General features: G+C 41.1%; 3 protein-coding genes across 4 annotated transcripts; all 3 read right to left on the reverse strand.

The window, feature by feature from the left end:
• Nucleotides 1-2,435: 2,435 nt before the first annotated feature.
• tusc2a (tumor suppressor 2, mitochondrial calcium regulator a) lies at nt 2,436-5,134 on the reverse strand. Its single transcript, XM_079265375.1, has 4 exons — nt 5,041-5,134; nt 4,132-4,369; nt 3,271-3,391; nt 2,436-3,176 (listed from the first exon to the last, which is right to left on the reverse strand). The coding sequence occupies exons 2-4, from the start codon at nt 4,278-4,280 to the stop codon at nt 3,111-3,113; spliced, it is 336 nt and encodes a 111-aa protein (XP_079121501.1). The 5' UTR covers nt 4,281-4,369; nt 5,041-5,134; the 3' UTR covers nt 2,436-3,110.
• A 1,266-nt stretch (nt 5,135-6,400) lies between these two features.
• On the reverse strand, nt 6,401-16,188 carry LOC306775122 (ras association domain-containing protein 1-like; the record flags this gene model as incomplete). Of its 2 annotated transcripts, XM_079265373.1 has the most annotated exons (7): nt 15,895-16,188; nt 14,123-14,478; nt 12,814-12,938; nt 7,239-7,343; nt 6,863-7,148; nt 6,637-6,752; nt 6,401-6,547 (listed from the first exon to the last, which is right to left on the reverse strand). In XM_079265373.1, exons 2-7 carry the CDS (start codon nt 14,442-14,444, stop codon nt 6,401-6,403), a joined length of 1,101 nt encoding a protein of 366 aa, XP_079121499.1. In that variant the 5' UTR covers nt 14,445-14,478; nt 15,895-16,188. The 2 variants fall into 2 exon arrangements, with proteins under 2 accessions (XP_079121499.1, XP_079121500.1); XM_079265374.1 differs by lacking the exons at nt 12,814-12,938; nt 14,123-14,478; nt 15,895-16,188 and adding an exon at nt 9,377-9,864.
• Nucleotides 16,189-16,923: 735 nt separating this feature from the next.
• zmynd10 (zinc finger, MYND-type containing 10) lies at nt 16,924-22,392 on the reverse strand (the record flags this gene model as incomplete). Its single annotated transcript, XM_079297032.1, has 11 exons — nt 16,924-17,023; nt 17,656-17,781; nt 17,866-17,987; nt 18,076-18,201; nt 18,639-18,811; nt 18,900-18,994; nt 20,127-20,377; nt 20,896-20,949; nt 21,047-21,163; nt 21,321-21,429; nt 22,304-22,392. 11 exons carry the CDS (start codon nt 22,390-22,392, stop codon nt 16,924-16,926), a joined length of 1,362 nt encoding a protein of 453 aa, XP_079153158.1.
• Nucleotides 22,393-22,990: the final 598 nt, after the last annotated feature.

Here is a 22,990-nt window from a genome sequence, read left to right on the forward strand (position 1 = left end):
CATGAGCGATGGTGACTATGGGAGAAGAGGGTAGTGGCCGCGCATTGACACATTAATCAAATAAACCCACCAGTTTTCAAACTCTGTGTAAATTGGAAGAAGGAAATGTGAGTGCGGACAGCTGTCAAAAGTGTTTCTGTCGGTAACGTTTCGAAGAACGGTGTGTTACTCTGAAAAGCAGACTTATTCTTCGCGGATACTCGTGAGCTGACGGATCCCTGAGCACATGATTGTGGTGTGAGGTCAAGGCCTGGAAGTGAGATGATTTCCTGTGTCAGAGTCCGTTCCGCTCTTTGTTTTCCGAGCTTTGCTGACTCACCTCGCCATGTCATCAGTTACTCTCTCTCTCTGTTGTGTTTAAGGAAAATGTAGAGCATGAACAACCCATGTGAATGAAGAGGGGAGGGAAAGGAACGGCTTGGTTTTCCCTTTGACCTCTGCCTCCTGAACGTTACATCAGCAGAACTCAGGAAGCAAAACACAATGGCAGGGAAACTGGAAGCACGCCCGGCCACCTTCACTTTGCGTCCCAAACACTTATGCATTGCGATACATTTGGGTATTCGTGTGAATTGGTAAACTGGGATATAAGGAATTTCTTGGGTTCGGCGTTAATAAAAGTTTACTGCCTCATTTGCCCTGATGGCACTGGCCAAAAACAAGATCCAAAACCCCCCATTTGTATGAGAGGAAAAGTAGCTAAATGATCTATTAGGGCCCTAAAATACATGCTGGTATCCCACTGCAGCTGTTTGCACCTAAACCCACACGCTCATGTGGCTTATGTATCGATGAGAAACACAGGCTGTTACCATACATTGTCCTTGTTTCCGTTCTTTCAGCAGCTCTGTTAGTCACATGCACTGTGTGTGATCACACTATATCTCAGTAACATAATCCAAATGTGAAAAGAGATTAAATAAAGGCTACACTGCTGTTTTACTTCAAACAGCTATATACAGTATGTTACGTAATCCCTAAGAAAACAATATATATATTTATTGTTTGTAATTCAAAGCATATTCTACTTATTTTTCAAGCCTGCTGATAATTTATGACTATCTCTCCCGCCCACCATCACATGGACAATGTATCCCTTTCATAAAACACCCTGAAGACACCCCAGAACACATTGTATAGTTCAACAGAGCTATATACGGTTTCATATTCATGTTCAAGTTCTTTTTTATGGCTTTATGTGAAAGGGGTTCATCCTTATAATATAAGCTGGACATTTAGCAAAACATCAAAGACCAGTGGAGAGGAAGCACATCAAAGCGACTGACCTCTGGCCCCAGAACACACCCACTAACCACATTCCACACAATTACAGGCACAAGAGAATGTCTGCAACGGAAGCCCTACCCATTTACTGTGGGGATTTGTCAGCTATGCTGAAATATGTTGACATTTACTGTTCAAGTTTCATATTCTGCCATCTGGAACAATTTAAGTCTTTCAGCGTGTCCATGAAGCAGCATTTAATTTAATCGTCCACCTCCGTGGTGAGTCTAACTGCACAGGATTCTCATTAGAGGTAAGAGAGTAAACATACAGTGTGTCACAACAAACATGGTCACACGTTCATTTGAGCTCGTACTGGTGGAGATTTCTGCTGCCATCTAGAGGTGGGAAACCTTACATGTTGTTGAAATGTAAATGTGTTCTCCATCTTTGGATAATAACTAGGTATAAATAAATCAAATCTGGCTTTGGTTGCACACAGCAGCCGTACAGCTCAGCAAAGGAAATTAAAGACGACAATGAGGAACAGCTAAAAATAAGACTGGATATATCAGGGTTATAATTACAGCAGTCATGGAAGTGCGGGAATTGCGGACTACATTTTTCAAAAGTGACCACTTCACTAAATGCAATTTCCACTTTGTAGTCCCCTCACTTCCAGTAAACTGAAATGATTGCACTGAGCACACAATGAGTTTTCATTCTATAACTGCAGTTCTTTCTATAGTTGGTGACTGGAACTTACATTTTGGAAAAAAACATGTATTCACTTCTTTTGTGAGATGAAACAATTGAAACTACTTTCAGGTCTGTGCATTCAGTATGAATGGCTAGCTTAGCTTAGCATGAAGTCTGTACACAGGATGAAACAGGTTGTGAGAGTCTACTCAAAGGTAACAAAATACACCTACCAGCACCTGTAAATCCCTCTAATTATCACGTTTTATCTTGTTGGTTTAATCCAAGAGTGGTATAAATCTCATCTAACTCTTGGCAAGAAAGGAAATATGATTTCCTTACCTAAGATAATAACAAAATTCCTTTAATTGATAACCTTTTCATCAGCTAACATTAAAAGTAAGATGCGTTTGGGACCAAGAAATTAAATGTGTTATTTGACATAACTCAATGGTAATAGGAGGTTAATAGGAGGTCATAACAAACATAATAGAAAAGTTCAGATATTCAGCTCAGTAAACCATTTATTCAAGTAATTCCAACTAAGAAATCTGATATTATTTACAGTACATTATGTTCACTAGTGCAGGTCTGAGCTCCGGTTACTGAGACAGACTCAGACGTGACAATACAGAACATGACCATATATATATATATATATATATGTATATATATATATAATAAATTTCACAATCCATTATTCTACCCTGTAACTACATCTTCCGTTCCCGTCTCTCACACACACTCACTCAAACAAACAAACCTAAGTGCCCACATGAACACATACAGTTTCACTCTACGTCTCACAGAAGGCATAAACCGTTAAAGCCTTTTTTCACATCAAGGATGTTTTTCCCTGCAAAAGAACACATACATCTTCATCTGATGTATTCTCTAAGACTGCTTACATATCAGCTGGGTAGTGGACACACAACCTGAACCACCACTACTTCTGTGAATATCAAAATATGGATTTTTGTGAACAGGGAACCCTCTGACCGAAGTTGAATTCAAATGTATAACATTTCATTCAATATATCAGTTTTAGACGACAGCTTGATTTTTCCTTTTGCTCTCCGGACTACGGCTCCAGTCTTGACTTTGATGCTCTGACACGGGGACAAAACTTTGCTCCGGGAAGAGTTCCTGTTGCTGCACTTCATAGTATATCAGTCCAGTGCAACTTTTCACACCTCACTGAGGACGACGGGGAAATCTACATGTATACAGGGGTGGTCAAGCTTCACAAGTCCCTAAAAAAAAAAAGTGCATAAATATTAAAATCCACAAATCATTCAGAACATGCTTCACTCAGATTAGCATTGCCAAAATGTGTCCCTGGCTCACCTGTGGAACCAGATTTTTTTGAATCCTCTTCAACTTGGACTTTTTTCTGCCGTTTTTTGTCACCACAGTCTCTTCGTAGAACTCATGAGCAAGGTCGCCGTCCTCGTCATAGTACAAAGAACTGCCAACACAGCAAGTCAACATCAGTCTAAAACTACAAGTCAGGAGATAGAAACTTGCAACAGATCACATTTAAGTGACAATTACATGCTCAGTTTATCCAAAAAACAAAAACACTATCTTGTATTTTCTCCCATACCTCATCCAGCAAAGTTTAATGGAGGTTTTGAGACACCGGCCCTTACTTCCCACAGCTAACACCTAGCATATTTTAGCTAATTTACACTTTCAACTTTTAAGTATTTTAACTATTTATTGTATTATTTTGTGTTCTTAGCTGCGTGTGTGCTCTGCTATTGATTGTTGTTAATTAATTGCCCTGATGGGGATGAATAAAGTTAATCATTTGAACAGATGAACAGATCTGCCTCTGACTAAAACCATCCACATACCTCCCGGTGGACAGTCTTTCAATGGGACTCTTTCTATTTGAGGTGCCCTGGTGAAGTAGGGGTTAGGGTGATGACTATGAATCCCAGCATCCCGGGTTCCATCCAGCCTGAGACCTTTGTTGCAAGTCATTCCCATCTCTCTCTCCCCTCATTTTGTGTCATATCTCTATTTCCAGCATATAATACAGGCGTAAAATGCATTTATTATACAGCCGTTCTCCTCCATTGTATTTCCAGGATATTATTATCTCAAACCACATAAAAACAACCTCCACTAGGATTACTTAACAAACTAAATTGTTATTTGGGTGAAGCGAACATTACCATTTTCCAATCATGTTTTATTTACCTCCTCCTGGTAAAAACAAACGGTGTGGCACCTCTGGAACCTTTGAGGCGGGCCACAGACTGCTCGTTCCCATCACTGGCTGAATCCCCTCCAGCTCCACTGCCTGAGAAAGGCCAGACACCTTTGGCTTTGGATCCACTTCCTCCCATTCTCAGAGATAAGACATAGTTAGTCTCCAGTTAATGCTTTCAATCTGGTTGGTGGCCAGACGCTCTCAATTCCTCATCAAAGCCAGGATCTGAGAAGAAACACACACACATCAGACTTGACTTTCTCTAACTGGTGTTCAGGTAGCTGTGTGACTACTTGTGTAACTCTTTGATCAAATACTGTATTACTGATTCACTGTGATACACTAGATTTAATGCAGCTATTATCAATGTGATGCATGATCATTTTACCCTGTAAGGAGTCAGAACTTGATTCAGAAACGCATTGAATCAAAAGAACTGTTGTCGATCTTAAAATAGACGAAATTAATATACATAATATCAGTTCACTAAACGAGACAATGTCGACGCTAACGCTGTATTGGAACCTTTACGTTATGCTAGCTTCACAGGAAGCTAACACACAACCATATAATCCTAAACGCGAGCAATCTGATTATTAGCGTTAGTTACATTGCCACATTACGGTGTAAAAACAACCGTCATTTTAAACGTAACGCCAAGAACATGTCCCATGAAGCACCACATAGTATTGGGCTAGCTAAGAACATGTAGCTAGCTGTAGCTAACGTCGCCTGCATATTAAGGTGAGTTAGCCTGTTAGCTTCTGACGCAGGTTAGCTACAACAGCTAAACGTTGACGAGCCAGACACAGCGACATGTCTCCTAAACAAACACCAAATCATCTTCGCCATAGACCACCAAACGACGCAAAAACAGAATATTGACAACATCCTACCTTATAATACCGTATTAAATCGTCATGTCCTTTCATAACTTTTACCCCCGGCTACGTTAAGCTAGCGTTAGCTGTTTTGGTCCTTACGATGGAGATCAGCTGATTGGACAGACAGGCGGTACCGAGACAGTTACCGGAAGTCATTGTACTTTCTACTACTTAACATCATGACGGGGATGTTAATCTAAAAGAGGGTCGGATAAAAATTGCGTTTAACTATGTCTACGATGTGGGGGTTAGGGTTTTGTTTGTGGAGAGCTGGGTTATTTTATCGTCCCGTTTTGGGGCTTATCACCCAAATATAACACGGGCATATTTCCACGTTTATTAACGATATACAAGAAATAAAGAAACTTATTTGAACTGGGAAATTCTTTACTGAACGCGGTGCACATTTGTCACATTGTAGCTTCAACATGTAAATACGTGCATGGCCGGATACAATGTTAGTGAACCGAAGAACGACAGAAAACCATTTTCTTAAAGGACAGAAATAAACAAAGATATGAAGGAATGACAAACAGCTTTCAGTGAAACACATGTATACCAATATTCATTCAAGGTTCCAGTCAACCAGAGTGACACGGCTCTCTCCGACATTCATAGTTGCATACAAATGTCCATACATCAGTCAAATTCACAATTTGACCGTAAAATAAAAAACAAAGAGTTGCACCCATCAGGGGTGTCGAGAGGACATGGCAGATTTCTGAGCCTGGGTCAAATGAAAATCCAAATACTCTTCAGCAACAAATGTGTATTTAACTTTTCCAAATGTCATAATGGGAGTTGAAGGTTTTCATGGTAGGCTGTTAAAGGACCAGATTAAGTTGATCTGAACTCGGCAGTAATATCATGATTGGACATGTTGCCAAATTTGTAATCTGGAAAAATAAAAAGGAATGTAACTTCCAGACGTGTGATTATCGGCTCAATTACAATATGGGGCTTGACTTTAGCACTGCATCTACAAATGTAAATTAATCATATTTTTAAACCAAAAAATGCCAAAAACCATCCCTGACATTTTCTTTAAAAGTTAAAGTGACACAGCTGAGGTACACGGGATTATCAGACATCACAGTCTCATCTGCCAGTGGCATTTCTCTCAACTCAATTCTCTCAGGCACATCAGACTCTCCAGGTGTAAGGCACTTCTCATCTCTCGCATCATTTCACACGCACATTCGCGCTAGCTCTCTCTCGCTCTCATTGTCTTGCGCCCTGTTTCACTCTCTCGTTCACCCAAGAGGCGTTTAGAGTTGTATTATCTGGGATCTTTGGATGCAGCGATGACTGGTCGTCTTCAGGCGATTGTCCAGCCAAGAGGTGCACGTTCAACCCCGAGCGCAGAGTCGGCTCAGCCGGGGGTCGAGCCGGCCAGAGCCTCCCGCATCCTCGCACGGGCCACAGCGTACCGCTTCACTATCTGCTTGACGTGCTCCTCCTCTTCACGCTGCAACATGCGCACAAAGTTCTTCAACTCAGGCATGGAGAAGGCATGCCACTGTAAGAAGAGTAAAAATGTACCGTTAGTACACTTTATAAACTTACCACAGGGTTTGGCCCTTACTCACAAATCCATGTTACACTCACATTGACTTCTCCAGTTTCATTCTCTTTCAGAACAAAGCTGAGGACTTTCTCATTGGGCCCAGTACACAGACGCAGGCGGAGGGGACTCTCATTATCAGAGACCTTGCGAATATAAACTGAAAGAGCAGAAAAAAACCCCAACTCAACTTAATGTAAAGCATGCACATTTTGATTTAAAAACACTGCAGGAGGTCAAATGTGTAAGCATAATGAAGTGGAGTGATACCTTGGTCATGACGCTCGCTACGCTCAAACAGAGCAAACTTGCCAGGGTTATCCACCACTGTGAACTTTTTCAACAAAACCTCGATGACCTCACGGGCAGAAGTGCGTGAGCTTATGTGCAGGTGCTTGGACGCATCCTTTGGAAGGTAGAAAGAGGTGCGACGCTTCACTCCGGTAGCCTTCCTCCCTCCGGCATCGTGACCTCCTTTCTTTGGAGGTGGAACTGACACAGGACGGGCCAACTTGAACTGCACCTTTATAAAGCCAGTGTAGGAGCCATCCTTGTTCTGTTGAGTAAAATAAAAATGTTTCACTGAATAAAAAAAACCCTGCCGCCTTAATAATGCATGGATTTGTTGTAGATCATCGCTGCTCACCGTGTTCATGAACAGATTGCTGTTGATTTGAGCGTTGTATTCCTTCACCTTCTGCTGAATATCTGCAGTGGTCAACTCCTGCTTTCCCCATTCAATTTGTTCATCCTGGAGGAGACAGTGAGGAGTTACAGTGTTAAACCACCAGGTGGCAGGGCTCATCTCCAAACCACAGCAGGACCCAGAGAAAGAGCCACACACAACACCCACAATGCACCGGTACATGAATGGACACTGGACACGGTTTAGTTGTGCATTACATTCTTAAAAATTGTCAACTTACTTTTTTGTACCAATCCTAAAAACATATCAGGTGTGTTGAAAAGTAAGTTTTCAGGAATTGAGAATGTTGGAAGAAGGTGTGAAGCTATTGTGTAAAAGAAACTAGTGTGATGATTTAAATAAGTTCTTCTTCCGCAACTAATGTTGTTCAGAAGAGAATTACAAACAACCAAACTTTAGTAAAACTGTAGTTAATTGACTTCCTGTTAGGCCACCGTTATTTCTAACAGTGAGCACCAGTTGCATCAGACTCAACTTCCTTACAACACAGCAAAGGCAAAAACGATGATGTCAGCGCTGCCCAATCCTGTACGACTGCTCCGATTCCTCGGCCCAGGAGGGGTTATAGGAAGGAGGGGTATGTGCAACTTGCAGCTGTTTGTAATGAGTGCGACCAACGGTTCTGCATCGCATTCTTCGACTTGGTATTCATGTAAAAATAGCCTCCCCTCTCCGGCTCTCACAAGTGGGAGAGACAAAGTCCTCCCTTGTTTTACAGACACATCCTGTGAAGTCAGCTGCCTCATCAACCGCACCGTCTCAGTCATGTCTCAGTCATGCACATTTGGCAATTAGTTCCATTAGAGCTTTTCCTGAGTAAACTGACCAACTGGTATTTCCTGTATAGTAAGAAAATGCAACACCAGTGCGAGGCAGCACAAATTTATTTTCCATACTCTGCTCCAGCTCATTCCTTGAGGTTCCTAGGAGCAGGGGGTTTCCTGAGGAGTAAAATCCATATCCAGTATCTGTGGACGCTGCATTGATACTCTTTCTCCATTATTACAAACAAGCATTTCTACACGAATGGAGGTTTTTTTCTCTTCTTCAAAATATCGTTAGAATATATCTAACTCTACCTTGCCTCTCTCTATATCCATTACTATGGATTAATGACCACAAACCAGGCAATGTTGCAAGCTTTAAAAGGGCTGGGTAGCTTATAAATCGACGTAGAGCAGAAGAAGATCAATGGTGGGGAACCTTACGCAGATTGAAAGACTGTAGAGTTAATATGCTGCCGTTAACAAGTCAATAAATCAATAAAGTGGGCCATGTTGAGCTTTCCCATTTGGTAACAGGAGGAAAAACCTATGCAACAACTGCATTCCCACATGTCCACAAAAGGAGTGCCCGATCAAACAGTGCCAACAACGTGAATCAAAAATGGCCTCTGCACAGAGACACAAAAAAGGGTGAATGTCACTGAGTTTTACAATAAACAGCGTCTGCTTTTCAATAAAGACAGCTGAGACCTTTAATGGGCGTGGGTGACTAAAGGAACAGAAAATTAACAAACCCAAAACAACACATGAATCATCAGTGATTGGGAAATAAGTATGAGAAACCTGAATCGTCAATGAATGGTGGGTGTTAGGCTGGAAACCTGAGAAGCCGGCATGCGTCATACAACATGACAGTCGAGTTGTTCTCTGCAAGAGTTAAGCTGTGGGTCTGTGCTTGTTACAATTAAAAAGTTGCACTGCTGGATTGTGGTTCTTCCACCAGTGCTGACATGCCTTTTATTATAGGTTCTCAATCCAATGTTTGTTAGAAGTGTCAAGTCTATTTACTCAAAACTGGAACCACGGCTCCACCCTTTAACCTGCAAGCTCACATTGGCAAACATCCTCTCAGCTGGAGTGCCCTTGAGCAACACAGTTGCATTTGACTCATAAACATGTGGATAAAATGCTCAATTTAAGCAGAACAGCTGTCAAAGAGAGCAGAAACCTCAAATAACGCGAGAGAACCACCCCATCACCCATCTCTCTGGTCTCACTTCTCCTTTTTACATTGAGGAGTTTTTTTATTCAAACCTAACGTTATTTTTTGTTAACCCTTTTCGGGCTTCTCACCTGCTTTACGTTAGCAGTAACGTTATCTTTCCGGGTTTTGGGGAAGAACGATGTCCGGGCGGTGAAGTACTGCTCGAACTCAGAGTCGGGCTCCTCCTCGCTGCAGTAGCCGCTGCTGGTGGAGCTGCCCCAGGTCATCTCGAAGGACGGAGTTTTCTCCGAGCTGCTAGCCGCGTTTGTCATGCTGACTTACCGGTCAAAAACACTTTACCACGAGGGTCAACAACCGGGAGCTTAAGATACGACTAAAAAGTGTGAAAGTAACGTTAAATCACGCTTAGTTAGCTCAACACAAAAACCTGGTTGAACAGAAGTCCGGCTGAAATGTTCTAAATAACGGCAATTAATGGCTAACTTCAACAGTTAACTGATCTCTCAGAGGACGTGATATCTCGGTTGCGCCTTGATAACAACAGTCTAAATCGACTAAATACTACTATCTTCGTTTTCCTCTTAACTTCAACCGGCCACGTTTCAACTGTACTCGGTCTGTGTGAAACAGGATGTATTCAGGCCCCCGCCCTTGCTGCCTCGCTTCCTTCCCCTCGCCGAGGCCCCACCCACGTCCGTTGAGCTGAGTTTGGAAAATACACAAACCCATCGTAGCCGGTCGCCCATTGGACGGTGAGGGGAAATGCCAAAGTCTTGACCTCCTCCCTCCCTCCCACCTCCCCTCTTCTTTTTGCCGCCTCTCCCACGGATGCTGCTCCCTCACCCCTAAGTTTGTCACGTGATAATAGGTCGGCCTGGTCCTACAGTCTATGGTCAACATGTGAGTCTTTTTATTCATCAATGTATGAGCTGTGAGTAAATATGTTCAACTCAAAGGCACCAAACATACAATACTTGTACTGAGACCGCCAAGTTAGGAGACATTTTCCTTATTTAGTTTGAAAAGCTTGAGCGGAAACCATGTTATCTCTCAGGGGGAAAGAGGGAGATTCCCCGAATCCCGCTAAATGCCACCATATGCAAACAAATACACTTTATTGATATGGGTGTGATGTTTTCAGTTGCACTGAAACATTTTGCCATTGAATCGATTAGTCGATCAATAGAAAATTTGGATTTTTCCATTGACTTCCATACAACCAAGAAACTTGAGGAAGAGGAAGACAAAAAATGAAACAGAATCAAAGCAGCAGAGGCCGAGATATCATAACCTTCAGGGCCTAGTCGCGCTTCAAACACTGGATTCCACAATTCCCATAATGCAACTCACCAGGATCCTTCATTATGCCGCCTTCATGTCGTATTTGAGTTATGCTAAAAATATTTTTTAACTTGTAGAGAGTGTTCACGTCAACTGCCAAGTCCCAATTATCACTGGCAATCAGATTTTTCTGAATGCTCCTATTTATGAGAAAGTACATATGATATGAAACTAATTCTCTCTGGGTTTTTAACCTTATAAATGAAAGATTTTGGACAGTTGGTCAGAAAAAAAGAGCAATATGAATGTCACCCTGGGAAATTGTGAAAGACATTTGCCAGCCTGTTCTTACATTTTATGAACAAAACAATTAAACAAACAGACTATTAATACAATAATTGAGAAACTGCTCTGCAGGTGAATTGATAAATAACAGGGATGCATCAATCCAATATGCCAGATTGTTATCAATGTCATGTCAGTGTCATAAAATCCTATGTTTAGTAATCAGTTACATTCATGTACACGGAGAGCCGCCAATCTTTCTTTTGTGCCACAACAATTATCATGTTAATAAAAATTTGTCAAATGAGTCCCACTGAGTGAGATGTACAGATTTTAACTTTGGGAACAGGGCAGCTCTAGTATCAGATCAGTACTCAATAGAAAATACATTTTTGCATCTAATAACTGTGGCATCTCAGGTCTCAGGTCACATCTGTAAAGTTTCAGCTTAAAAAAAACCTATGAATCCCTAGTTTTCAGTATGCTGCAATGTGAACTCTTTTTAAACCATCAAGCGGACTGATACTAAAATAGGACTCGGTACTAAGTTTATAACCTTGTAGTGAGACTCTGGCTACAGAAAATTATAATCAGGTATGTTGATAAAATTGTCTTTAATTTCTGCATTTAAAGCTATGATTTTGAGACAGATAAACAATCCTCCTTTGTTCATCTGGAACATGCCGCCCCTAGCATACACTTTTAATTGGTTCAAGTAATAACACAGAGAACATAAAAACCATGGGGCACGTGTCCAACTGGTGAAGACATTTGTAAACTATCCTCAGTGTTTGTCTCACATGCTGAGGAGTTGCTCATATCTTTTGAGCTATCCGCATATACACATTACACATTACTGGCTAATGTGTACCGGCAGGAAATACTTTGGAGCCTCCTAGTGTGAAGTTACGAGTTCACATATGTGGACTGCTACACCCAGAAATATTCATGCTGTTCTGAAATTAAACTCTGATTGAACCAACTCTGATTTTGTGGTACGGTTTTCACTGCTTATTGGTACACACCACTATCACAGAGCCATCACCAATGGATCCACCTGTACGTTCTCCTGCTATGTCAAGTGAAAACATCTGTTGTGTAAAAGGCCTTATGCACACAAAAACCCAAGCACCAAGACTATATCCAGAAATGTCTTCATACTGTTCATACTCCGCTGAAGTTTTTACATTCCAGACATTCCCTTTGATAAGCAACATGTGTTGGCTAGAGAGGGAATACAACCTGTTACCAAGAAACCAAACCCAGCTGCCTTGAACGACTATGGGCTTGTAGCCTTGACCCCCCTCTTTATAAATAACAATGTGGTGCAGAGAAGCACAGTGAGGAGTCTTCTTCTGGTAAGATTTAAGATGCAGAGACTTGACTTTATCTCTCTGTTTATCTGGATAGGGTATATTACAATGTTTACACTTGTTATGTCTTTATAAAAAACAAAGCAAAGACAGGACTAAAACATGAAACTCTTAAAATTAAAGTGAAAACATATGATGGTACATCATGCTGAAAAAATCAAAGTGTTGACTTCATTTTCTTAAATGTATAAAACAATGGGTGTAACAGCTGTCTGACTCTGCAGACAGATGTTTCCCTGCAGTACTTCAATAAACTGAACCAGATACCTGCCACGTTTTGTGTTTCTCAACAATAACAAACTTCTCCAGATTGCAGTAAGTGGAACTGGATTACCGCCGTGGTTTCATTGCCATGTAAAATAGTTCCCATTTCTGTCCGTTAAACATATGATCTTGTTCCTAAAAGCAGTCCAGCAGAATTACCAGGTAGCAGTATCACGTAATGTAACACGCAAAGTAGAGGCTGATATAGAAGCTACTAGTTTCCTCACCGATTGTCTCATTTTTAAAGGTAACTAACCATCGTGGTACAATAAGGCAATAACTTCTTGATGTTCTTTGATTGTGCTTATGAACAACCAGGGAATACTAGGCCGGTCAGAATGCCAAATACAAAAGGTGCTTACCACATTGGTGTCTGTTTCTATGGTGTGCTCCACTACCAATGTGTGCTCAGCCACGGATCCTCGGTCCCAGCTGCAGTCCAGCCGGATCAGAGCACGGCAGCGGTAGTGGCACGTGAATCTACAATCTGGAAGTGTAGAAAGTCACGGGTTTACACAAACACTGCCAAACACATAAATACACATGACATCGACTGTAAACACGCGTGAGATTATAGTGTCGTGTACGATTCTCAATAGGATGTCGTCCTCTGGCCATTTCTGGTCATTGCAGTACCTTTAAGTTTGCTTTCCCCTGCATTGTCATTGGCATGGTTGGAAATATGTAAATTCAAACGTGTGTTTATTATTGAGGTCGTAGTTAAAGGTGGTGTTGTACCGGACAACATTGTATTGAGAGGTGTATCTATTTCCTTCCATTTTAATTTGCATACATACGGGGGCAGAATATTACAAACACCACTGAATATAATGCAGATCAGTTCAACACCACCTTTATATACAAGGGCCTCAATGATAAACATACTATATCATCAAAATTACACATTTCTGACAATGTCACCAAGAACTGAAAATGATATACATACTAAAAGTAGACTTTATGGTGGAACAGTATTGGACTGTATTAGATTGTGCAGGTGTACGTGATTAAATGGCCACTGAGTCTACAGAGTATATATAAATAGCAAAGACCTGTCTTGACACAATTAGCAAACCTGCATATGTTGAGTGAAGCTGTGAAATAAGCAGAGCTAAATTATACAATACTCAGATCAAGACAAAATATCGGATGTCTTATAAATTTGTATCAAATTCTAGCAAAGACGATGAATGAATTTGATTGAACTGCGTTTTAATATTTAGATAACTGTAAAGAAGCTTTTTCCCCCCTGCACATTAAATGCTTTACATAAACCGCAGCTACATTTCAGTGGGTTTCATTTGATGAAAAGGAAGTTCGAGATTGCTGCAACTCTAAGATGAGTCTCGAGCAAGAAGAGCATACAGGTCTGTATCGGACTCTGAGCCTAGATCATGATCTCACCACCAAAACCACTTGAACAACTGCATGCACGTTAGATTCTGCTACTTCAAATTAACAACATGGAGGAAATGTATGGCATTGCCAATCAAGCAGACAAAGATGAAGATGTCTATGTGTTGAAGGGTTATTTTGGCCTCCAACTATACATTGGTGGCTACATCTTTCCCCGTTCGACCCATTTTCCTCCTGCTCTCAGTCTTGCTATCATTTCTGCTCCTGTATATGCGCAGAGGCGATCACACATGCACACAAACAGCCTGTACTCACTGACACACCGCAGGCTCTGCTTGTAAAGGCCCCAGATGAAGTCTCCACACAGGTCACACCATGTGGGCTGAGAATGGCTGCAGGGCTGGAAGTTGTGTCCCTCCCCCTTCTCCTCAGGGACCTGGGGGTCCTGGGTGCTGCTCAGGACTCTGATGATGCCCGCCCGGCTCAGCAGGTCTGGCACCTTCCCCGGGCTGATCCTCAGGGCGTTGGCTCTCTCGAGGCGTGGAGGTGAGCAGGGCGAATGTGTGCCGTGTGTCAGCTCTATCTGCTCTCTGTCCGCCCTCAGGTCACGGAGCTCGATGAACTCCTCCCAAGACATGGTGTCACTCAGAGCCCGGCTGCCTCCACCATCACTGACAGACAGAAGAACATACAATAAGGCACGGGTACTGCCAAAGACGACTTGGCAAGAGTTTAACACTTAAAACAATGTGATCTTGAAATTATAAGGTTCTATCTCAATTTAAGATCTAAATAAATCAAAATTTAAGACTGCGTTATTACTTTAAAAACTATAGGATTATTCTTGTGAATATTCCTTTTTCTTATGAGAGAACGAAATATCAACGAGTGCCTGATATATATATATATCTATATATATATATATATATATATATAATATATATACAGTATATGCTGAGGAGTTGGCCATATCATTTATATTATATATATATATACATGTATATATATATATAATATATATACAGTGTATGCTGAGGAGTTGGCCATATCTTTTTGTCTATCAGCACAAGTACTGGCTAATACTGCAGGACATATATATATATATATGTATATATATATATATATATATATATATACATATATATATATATATATATATATATATATACAGTGCTGGCAGAAGTATTCAGATCCTGTACTTGAGTAAATGTAGCAATACCACAATTTAAAAATGATTAATTACAAGTACAAATGCTGCTTTCATATTTTTACTTTCGTAAAAGTACATAGGTATAACGGTTAAATGTCCTTAAGGGATCTAAAATAAAGGTTCTCATGCAGCACAACGGCTCCTTGACATATTATATTGTTGGATTATTATTTGCTGATGCTTTAAGGTGTAAACAGCATTTTAACGTTAAAGCCTGTTAAGGTGGAGATTTCAACAAATGTATTCTGTTAGGCAGATTAATTTGTATCAATACTGTATATTTCAAAAACCAATCATATTCAATACAGCTGTCAAGTAAATGCAGTAGAGTAAAAAGTACAATATTTCACTTTAATTGTAATGTAGGCTAAATATAGTAGCATAAAATGGAAATACTCAAGTAAACTGTATAAGTGACGTTACATTGCTGGAGTAAATGTATTTAGTTACATTGATTGTATATAAGTAGCCTTTCATGTCATGTTTGTTTAGCTTAGCCCGTTTTCAAACAGCAAATTTCATCCATACTGTCTTGTATATGGTGGTTTATTCACCATATTTTGAAAATGACACGTTGGTTTCTCATACATAATAGCCTCCTCTATAGAAATAGGGTAATTCATATTTGACGGTCTGCTAAACCATCATCAGTAAAGCAGGATATTGAAGTATCCATAACAGCCTAATGTAAAGCATACTACTTTATGTCAATGTGCAGGTGTGGCCTTCTCTCCGTTTTACAAAACACGAGTAGCCTCGTAATTCCTGTACGTAAAACAATGCAATTATGAGTGCATTATGAAAACTCAAATGTTCAGTCCCAAACAAACAGCTGCTTGGTAAATGAACTCCAAAGTGAATCTTCAGTCTAACTCACCGACACAGTGGAGAAAAACAGCCCCGTGGAAACCGCTTTGTCTCAAAACTTCTTCCATCCGAAGAGAAAAACTTTCCGCAGCAAATCTCTGACGGTTTCCAAGTAACGGAGGTGTGCAGCCGCGGCTACGTCTCTGGAAATAAACCGTTCATCGCCGGCCGGTTTCCAGCGGCGACGGAGCGCCAACTCGTCTCTGTAACATCAGTGTGAACGCTGAATCTGAGCCCTTCTCCAGACACGGAGCATCTTTCGTCTATTCGTCAGCGCGTGTTGCAGGAGGAAGCAGCTTATCATGAAAAACAGAGAGTAAGATGATCATGAGCTGCACCGACATCCGGCATGTTTTCACATAGGGGGTGCTTCTGAGTCCGGAGCTCAGCTGAGTGGGCGTGCAAAGTCCCCCACCCCTGCAACCACTGTCTCCAGCTGTGATGGATCTGGGTTTCATTTACAGCAGTGGAAATCTAAAATATATATATAGCCTATTATATACTGTATTTATACATCAAACTATAAATATGTATAAGGCTCAAACCTGCCGCCGATCTTGATTTGTTTTTACGGACAGAAAGTTAGCAATCCAACATTCAGGGTGAAGTCTGAACGTGAAAGAATATGAACCAAGAAGAGGAGCACACATTCACTTTAACTCGGTGACACTATAAATAGGTGACTCTTTCTGTTGCGGTCAAGTGCTTAACAACAATGGGCAAGAAGACAAGGTAGAGAGAGTTGTTAAAAGCATTTTATTTGTAAATCAAAATAACAGTACACGTCTCTTGACAGAGAGGGAAGAACTTTCTTCAGATAGACAAATGATTTGTGAAAACGATATGACATAAGGTTATCATAAACAAACAACAGTGTTCAAAACAAAAAGGAAACAACTAAATTCTGTAACTGGGCATAAACTTTACCTCACTAACAAAAAGATTTAAAATCCAAATTTGCACTGTGCACCTGCAGATCTGTTTCTCCCATCTGTTCCCATCCACCACCGGTCCTTGCATGTGCTTCGGTCTCTCTTTGTCAGCTGTTGACGTGCAGGTCTCTCTGGATCTTCCCTGTGACCTCAGTTGTGAGCTGACAGGCTCTCTTGTGTTTAGACCAGTGCTTCACCTGACATTCTCTGTGAAGAAATAAATAAATAAGGTGAACGAGACTTCACATCAGCAGACACAGAACACACATCGAGTGTGTGATAACAACAAAAGTTATTAAGATATTCAGCATCACAGGAAAGTATTTGTTATGGTCATGGACCAGATGTAATTTTATATCTGATAGAAACACAGACTTAGCCATCCATCCATTTTATGGCAATAAGCTAATCCATGTGTCCTTCTACCTAGCAGGTCCTCTAGCTCTGGGTGATTCAAGCCATCTCCGATATGTTATCCCTCAAGCATGTTCTGGGTCTGCCCCAGGGAGCCATCCTCGTCTGATCCCCAAACTACCTGCACTGGCTCCTTTCAGCCAGAGGGAGCAGCAGTTTTACTCTGACCTCTATGCGGATGTCGGGACAGGAAACTAAATTTGGCAGCTCATATCCAAAATCTCATTCTTTCATTCATTACCCAAAGCTTGTGATCACAGGTGAGGTTTGGAAAATACATCAGCGGCTAAATCCCAAGCTTTGCCCTCAGACTCAGCTGCCTCTTCACTACGACAGTCCTGCAGATCTTCTGCATTACTGACTGACTTACTTCTATATATATACACACACACATACATATGTGTGTGTGTGTGTGTGTGTCTTACCTGTGACAGTACCATTCTCCCTGACACCGAGAGCATCTCTTTGCTGCCTCTTTCCCACAGGATCCACACTTTGGCTTCTCAGGGAGTAAACTCTCCATCACATCAAAATTGTACACCTGGCACAATCTGGTGAAACAATCGCAGTAATAATCACAGAGATGCTGATGGAGTTGATTTATTTATGTCTCAGACTTGTGTTTTCAGCATTACCTCTCTGCCAGCAGCTTCAGTTCACTTTCAGATGGGCTGAAAGTTTCTTTGACTTGATACTTTGCTATTGCCTTCCACTTCCCAGAATTCTCTCTCACAATGTGGTTCCATATTTCTGGGATCTATACATAAAGCAAAGCTTTCGGGCAAATGCACAGAGGACACAGTCACTGCAGGTGCAGAGGTATGTGTGGATGTGTGATTGTGTACCTGCTCCAAAATGAGTTCTTTTTTCGGAGGGGCGGGGTCTGTAACGGTGAGATGAGCCAGGTAACGCTGCAACTCCACCAGGTTCGGCAGCTGATCGATCAACACCTCTGTCATGAAACCCCGAAGCTGTACCACATGAACGATAAGCCCACAAATAACCCTCAGCAAGAAAAACAAGTCAACTTATCAGAACTTCCCACAACAAGAAAAGAAATGCCCTGAAGAGAGGATGCACAAGGCTCTCTGGTTATATAAGCAATGCAACAGGAAGAGGATGAGAAAGCGTATAATAGGAGGAAACATCTGAGTCAAAACAACCATTGGAAACTGAATCTGTGTTTTCACAAGCGAGGAGATCAGATGTGATGTTGGAGGACAATGATCTGGCACTCACACACTTCCTACGCTTCAGGTTACAGCTGATATACAGTAGCCACTTAGATTTTGGAGGAGTTGATTGATACCATTTAAAAACAGTGATGAACTAAAAATGACTCAAAGAACATAAAGGAATGATGAAAACATCTGTCAAAGAGTCAGTCAACAGTTTATTTACAGTATACCTTTAGAAGCTGGTTCTTGTTGAAGTTGTTGAAGTCATATTTCCTTTGGCAGTCTTCCTTCAGCAGCAGATTGTAAAGGGAAATCCAGACCTGACCGTCTAGTTTGGTCATCTTTAAATGGTCGTCAACAGGAATCTTCTGCCATCTGCCATTTATGTACTTTTCTACCTCGCCTTCAGTAGGAGACAGAGTACACCATTGAATGAAGGGTCACGTATTAGCCCAGAATCACACATTTGATATGCAAGAAGTGTGACATACCGTCTTTACAGCGACTCCAAGGACAGCAGTCAATCAACTGAACCAGCACACACGGCATGTTGTGGGTGCACAGCATGCGATTGATGACACTAATGCTGTAAAGAAAAAAAAATGTCCTTCTGTCAGGTGAAACTTCATGAACTTCATGAACTTCTTTAATGATAAAATTATAATTATTAGAGAGAACATTAATAATCTCCTGCCCTCGACCGATCTTTCCACAAATAGAGTAACCTTAGAAACAGCTGTAAACCCTGATATATGTTTCGATGGCTTTACTCCCGTTGACCTTGACAAACTGACTTCAACAATTTTTACGTCTAAACCTTCCACCTGTCTCTTAGACCCTATACCGACTAGGCTGCTTAAAGAAGTGCTACCATTAATCAGCACAACTTTATTAGATATCATCAACCTGTCTTTAGTAACAGGTCATGTACCACAGTCCTTTAAAGTAGCTGTGATTAAACCTCTTCTTAAGAAGCCCACTCTGGATCCAGAGGTGTTGGCCAACTATAGACCGATCTCTAACCTTCCCTTCCTCCCTAAGATCCTTGAGAAAGCAGTTGCAAATCAGTTGTGTGACTTTCTGTGTAACAATAGTTTATCTGAGGATTTTCAGTCAGGATTTAGAAAGTATCATAGCACAGAGACAGCTCTGGTAAAAATAACTAATGACCTTCTAATCGCATCAGACAAAGGACTCGTCTCTGTTCTTGTCCTGTTAGACCTTAGTGCTGCGTTCGACACTATAGACCACTACATCCTGTTGCAGAGACTGGAACATTATATTGGCATCAAAGGAACCGCACTGAACTGGTTTGGATCCTATTTATCGGATCGATCTCAGTTTGTTTATGTAAATGATGAAGCCTCGATGAAGACCAACGTCAGTTATGGAGTTCCACAAGGTTCTGTGCTTGTGTTTTATATTATTGTAAACATTAAATCTTTGGGGTTTGGACTGTTGGTTGGACAAACGAAGGAATTTGAAGATGTTAACTTTTCTGAGAAATCACAACACACATATTTTTTCAACTGCATCTTGTTTTATAAACAAAATGATTAATAAACTTGTGGAATGGTGAAATGATTAAAATAAGTTGCAGCATTAGTAAGTATAATGCAATGGTTAAGCTTGAAGTATAAATGCCTAAAAGTATTGGACGATTTCTCAGATTCTCTATTGTAAACTTGTAAACGTTCTTGGTCCAGACACTGCCGTACCTCTCGGTGTGATCGGTGATGAAGCGCAGCACAGAGACAGCCTTCTGGGAGATTTCAAACTCCCCTGCAGCACTCTGCATCTGTAACTCGTTCATCAAGTCTGCCGAGGATGCAACAGCTTTCCCTTTCGGGTTGCGTTGGTCCTGAGCTGTTGCGGCTTCCCTGGTCGCTTTGCTGACCAGCAGGGTGAGTTTCCGGTGGCAGTAATCCACCAAGTCAAGGACAGAGTCACCAGCCGCCTCACATGAATCCTGCACAACACACAAACCTTTTTCAATATGTCACATAAAGCTTCATTCATAACAATATTTAGAGAGAGAGAGAGAGAGAGAGAGAGAGAGAGAGAGAGAGCGAGAGAGAGAGAGAGAGAGAGAGAGAGACTGGACTGCCCCCCCGCATGATTACTTTCATGCTTTGTGACGACCCCTCCCTTAGGCGTCTGTGTCCTGTTTCCTGTCAGTTTGTCTTTCAGGATGTTAATCGGTCACTGATGAGCGACCCCTGAGCCTGGTTTGGTCGCAGCTATAAAGGCTCCCCTCTTCTTTGGCTCCTCTCTTTGGCTGTGACTTCCATGGCTGCTTATTTGTATTGATTGATTTTAGTTTAGTTTGATGATTTGTTCTTAAATAAATGTATATTTAGCACTTTTTCCACTCGTCTTGTCGCCCCTATGTTACAGCCTTTGAGTCGGGTTGTAACACTTTAACACATTTAAAAATATGACGCAAATCAATATAATTTCGGGGTGTGTGTTTGTGTACATACTGACCTTGTGGTACATTATCGTTTCAAGTAGGTTTATGATCGTGGCTTCATGGTGGATCTAAGACGGAAACATTAAAGTACACACAAAATCAGTTATGAGTGCTGCAAGCTGACCATCATTTTACACATGTTACACCTCCTCATGTTACACTCACCACCATGTAAAGATGAAACGTGTCCTTGGGATTAAAGTCCTCCAGCTGACATAAAATGGGGAACACTTTGTGTTTCCAAACTTGGACAAGGATCATTTCATGGACCAGAACAGGTATCTAGAAAAAAAAGATAGAGCAGATGAATGTGTTTATTGAGATATCATATGTAATTCTACCTTTAGAAACAACCACAAACAAGAGACTTTTTCTTAGCAGGGCTTCACTAAATTCCACTGACATTTTAACATCACAAGCAGAGAGGTATAGCAGTCACCTTTCCATACGACACCAGGAGCTCCTTAACAAACTCATCGTGCACGGCAGAAGCATTCAGTATCGCCTGCATGTTGAGTTTCTCAATGTGCGCATGCTGTCTGAACCACCTGTCAACACACAAAGAGGAAAATCATAAGAAAGTAGTTGTGCTTTTCTCAGACTTCTCAGGTCGCCTGTGACAGGTCTGATTACTAGAATAAAAACCAACATTAAGTTTCTATGTACCAACTGTTAATTGATGGCTTGGTTATATCTTACTCATTCATGTCTTTCATATCTTACGTAGAGCACTTTGAATTGCCTTGCTGAAAGGTTCTTTACAACTAAAGTTGCTTAGCCTAGAGTAACATTCTGGTCATACTCCACATTATATACATACACCACATGACGTACAGAGGCTGTTTTTAAAGGGCAGTTCATTTTAAAGAATTCAACAGACACTTCTTTATTCTACCGATCAACAGTACTCATAGTCACAGCTAGAAGTGGGTCCTGGAGACTTTATTTTGAGTTTTACAAACAAAAAAAGTCACCATGTAGTTTATTCATATTTAGTTCTGTTGTCTGTGATAAACAAATGATTAAAATATACTATCTAATGTCAGTTGTTTGATTTGTACTGTATTGTTTGTTCTGACTTTACATGGATGTGTGTGATGAACTCTCACGAACACTCATTTAGACTATACTACCGCAGTGCTTTTAAGTCGTTTGCAATTAGACTTTGCTATTTACTAATACTGTGATTTGAGTACTTCTGTGTGTGTGTGTGTGTGTGTGTGTGTGTTTTAGGATGTCTCGAGACCTTTTAACCTCCCTACTGTTGAATGTAACGTTCATTTCCTCACCATCTTTTGGTTTTGTGTGCACCTGCTGCACAGTACATCCTACTTCACTGGGTTTAGGTAACTAGCTAGTCGCAGACATACGTTACAGGTAAGCTAACGTTAGCACGAGTGTGTGTTAGCTGGTTACTCTCACCTCTCAGAGCCTACTTCCTTGAGAGAGAAAGCTTCCATACTTTGAACAAACCCCTCTGCTTCGACAGGTAGAATCACAGACGTGTCCATGTCGTCACTGTCAAGTAAAACAAAACAATACTCTTACTAGCTGACGTTATCTCTTCAGTCCAGTTGGTTCGGAGTAACAGTTAAGTAACGTTAAACTAACGATTAGTGTGAGCGATACCCTCCGTTTCTTGTGGTTGGCATGGTGACTGTACACCAAGCGCACCCGGGCCAGAGCGCAGTTCCTCGATGCCGCCAGAGGGGGGCGGTGTTACCAGAGGGGGGCGGTGTTACTTATAGTATGAAACGGTCTACAGGAGGAGGTACAGTTTCAAGAGCCAGAGCTGCAGTGCCACAGTGTAAAAATACACCATAACAAAGTATTACTAGAAAAATGAACATAAAGTTCCGGGCACTGTGGCCGAGTCAGTAATCATCGTTAAGTCCCTTTTTTAAACAAAAGTCTAGATCCTGATTATCCTACTTGAGTCTTTTATTTCCTTGGATTTTATACTTTTTTTCATCCGCTTTATTTTCTCCCTGATGTTTTTTGCTGCCTTTGTGTGGATTAAAACGTCCTCTATACTCATGATCAAGATTCAAATGGAAAAGTACTTACTGATGCAAGTATAAGTAGCATTTAACAGCTCATAGCTAATTA

The sequence above is a fragment of the Melanostigma gelatinosum genome, assembly GCF_949748355.1.
Source record: "Melanostigma gelatinosum genome assembly, chromosome: 3".
Lineage (NCBI taxonomy): Eukaryota > Metazoa > Chordata > Actinopteri > Perciformes > Zoarcidae > Melanostigma > Melanostigma gelatinosum.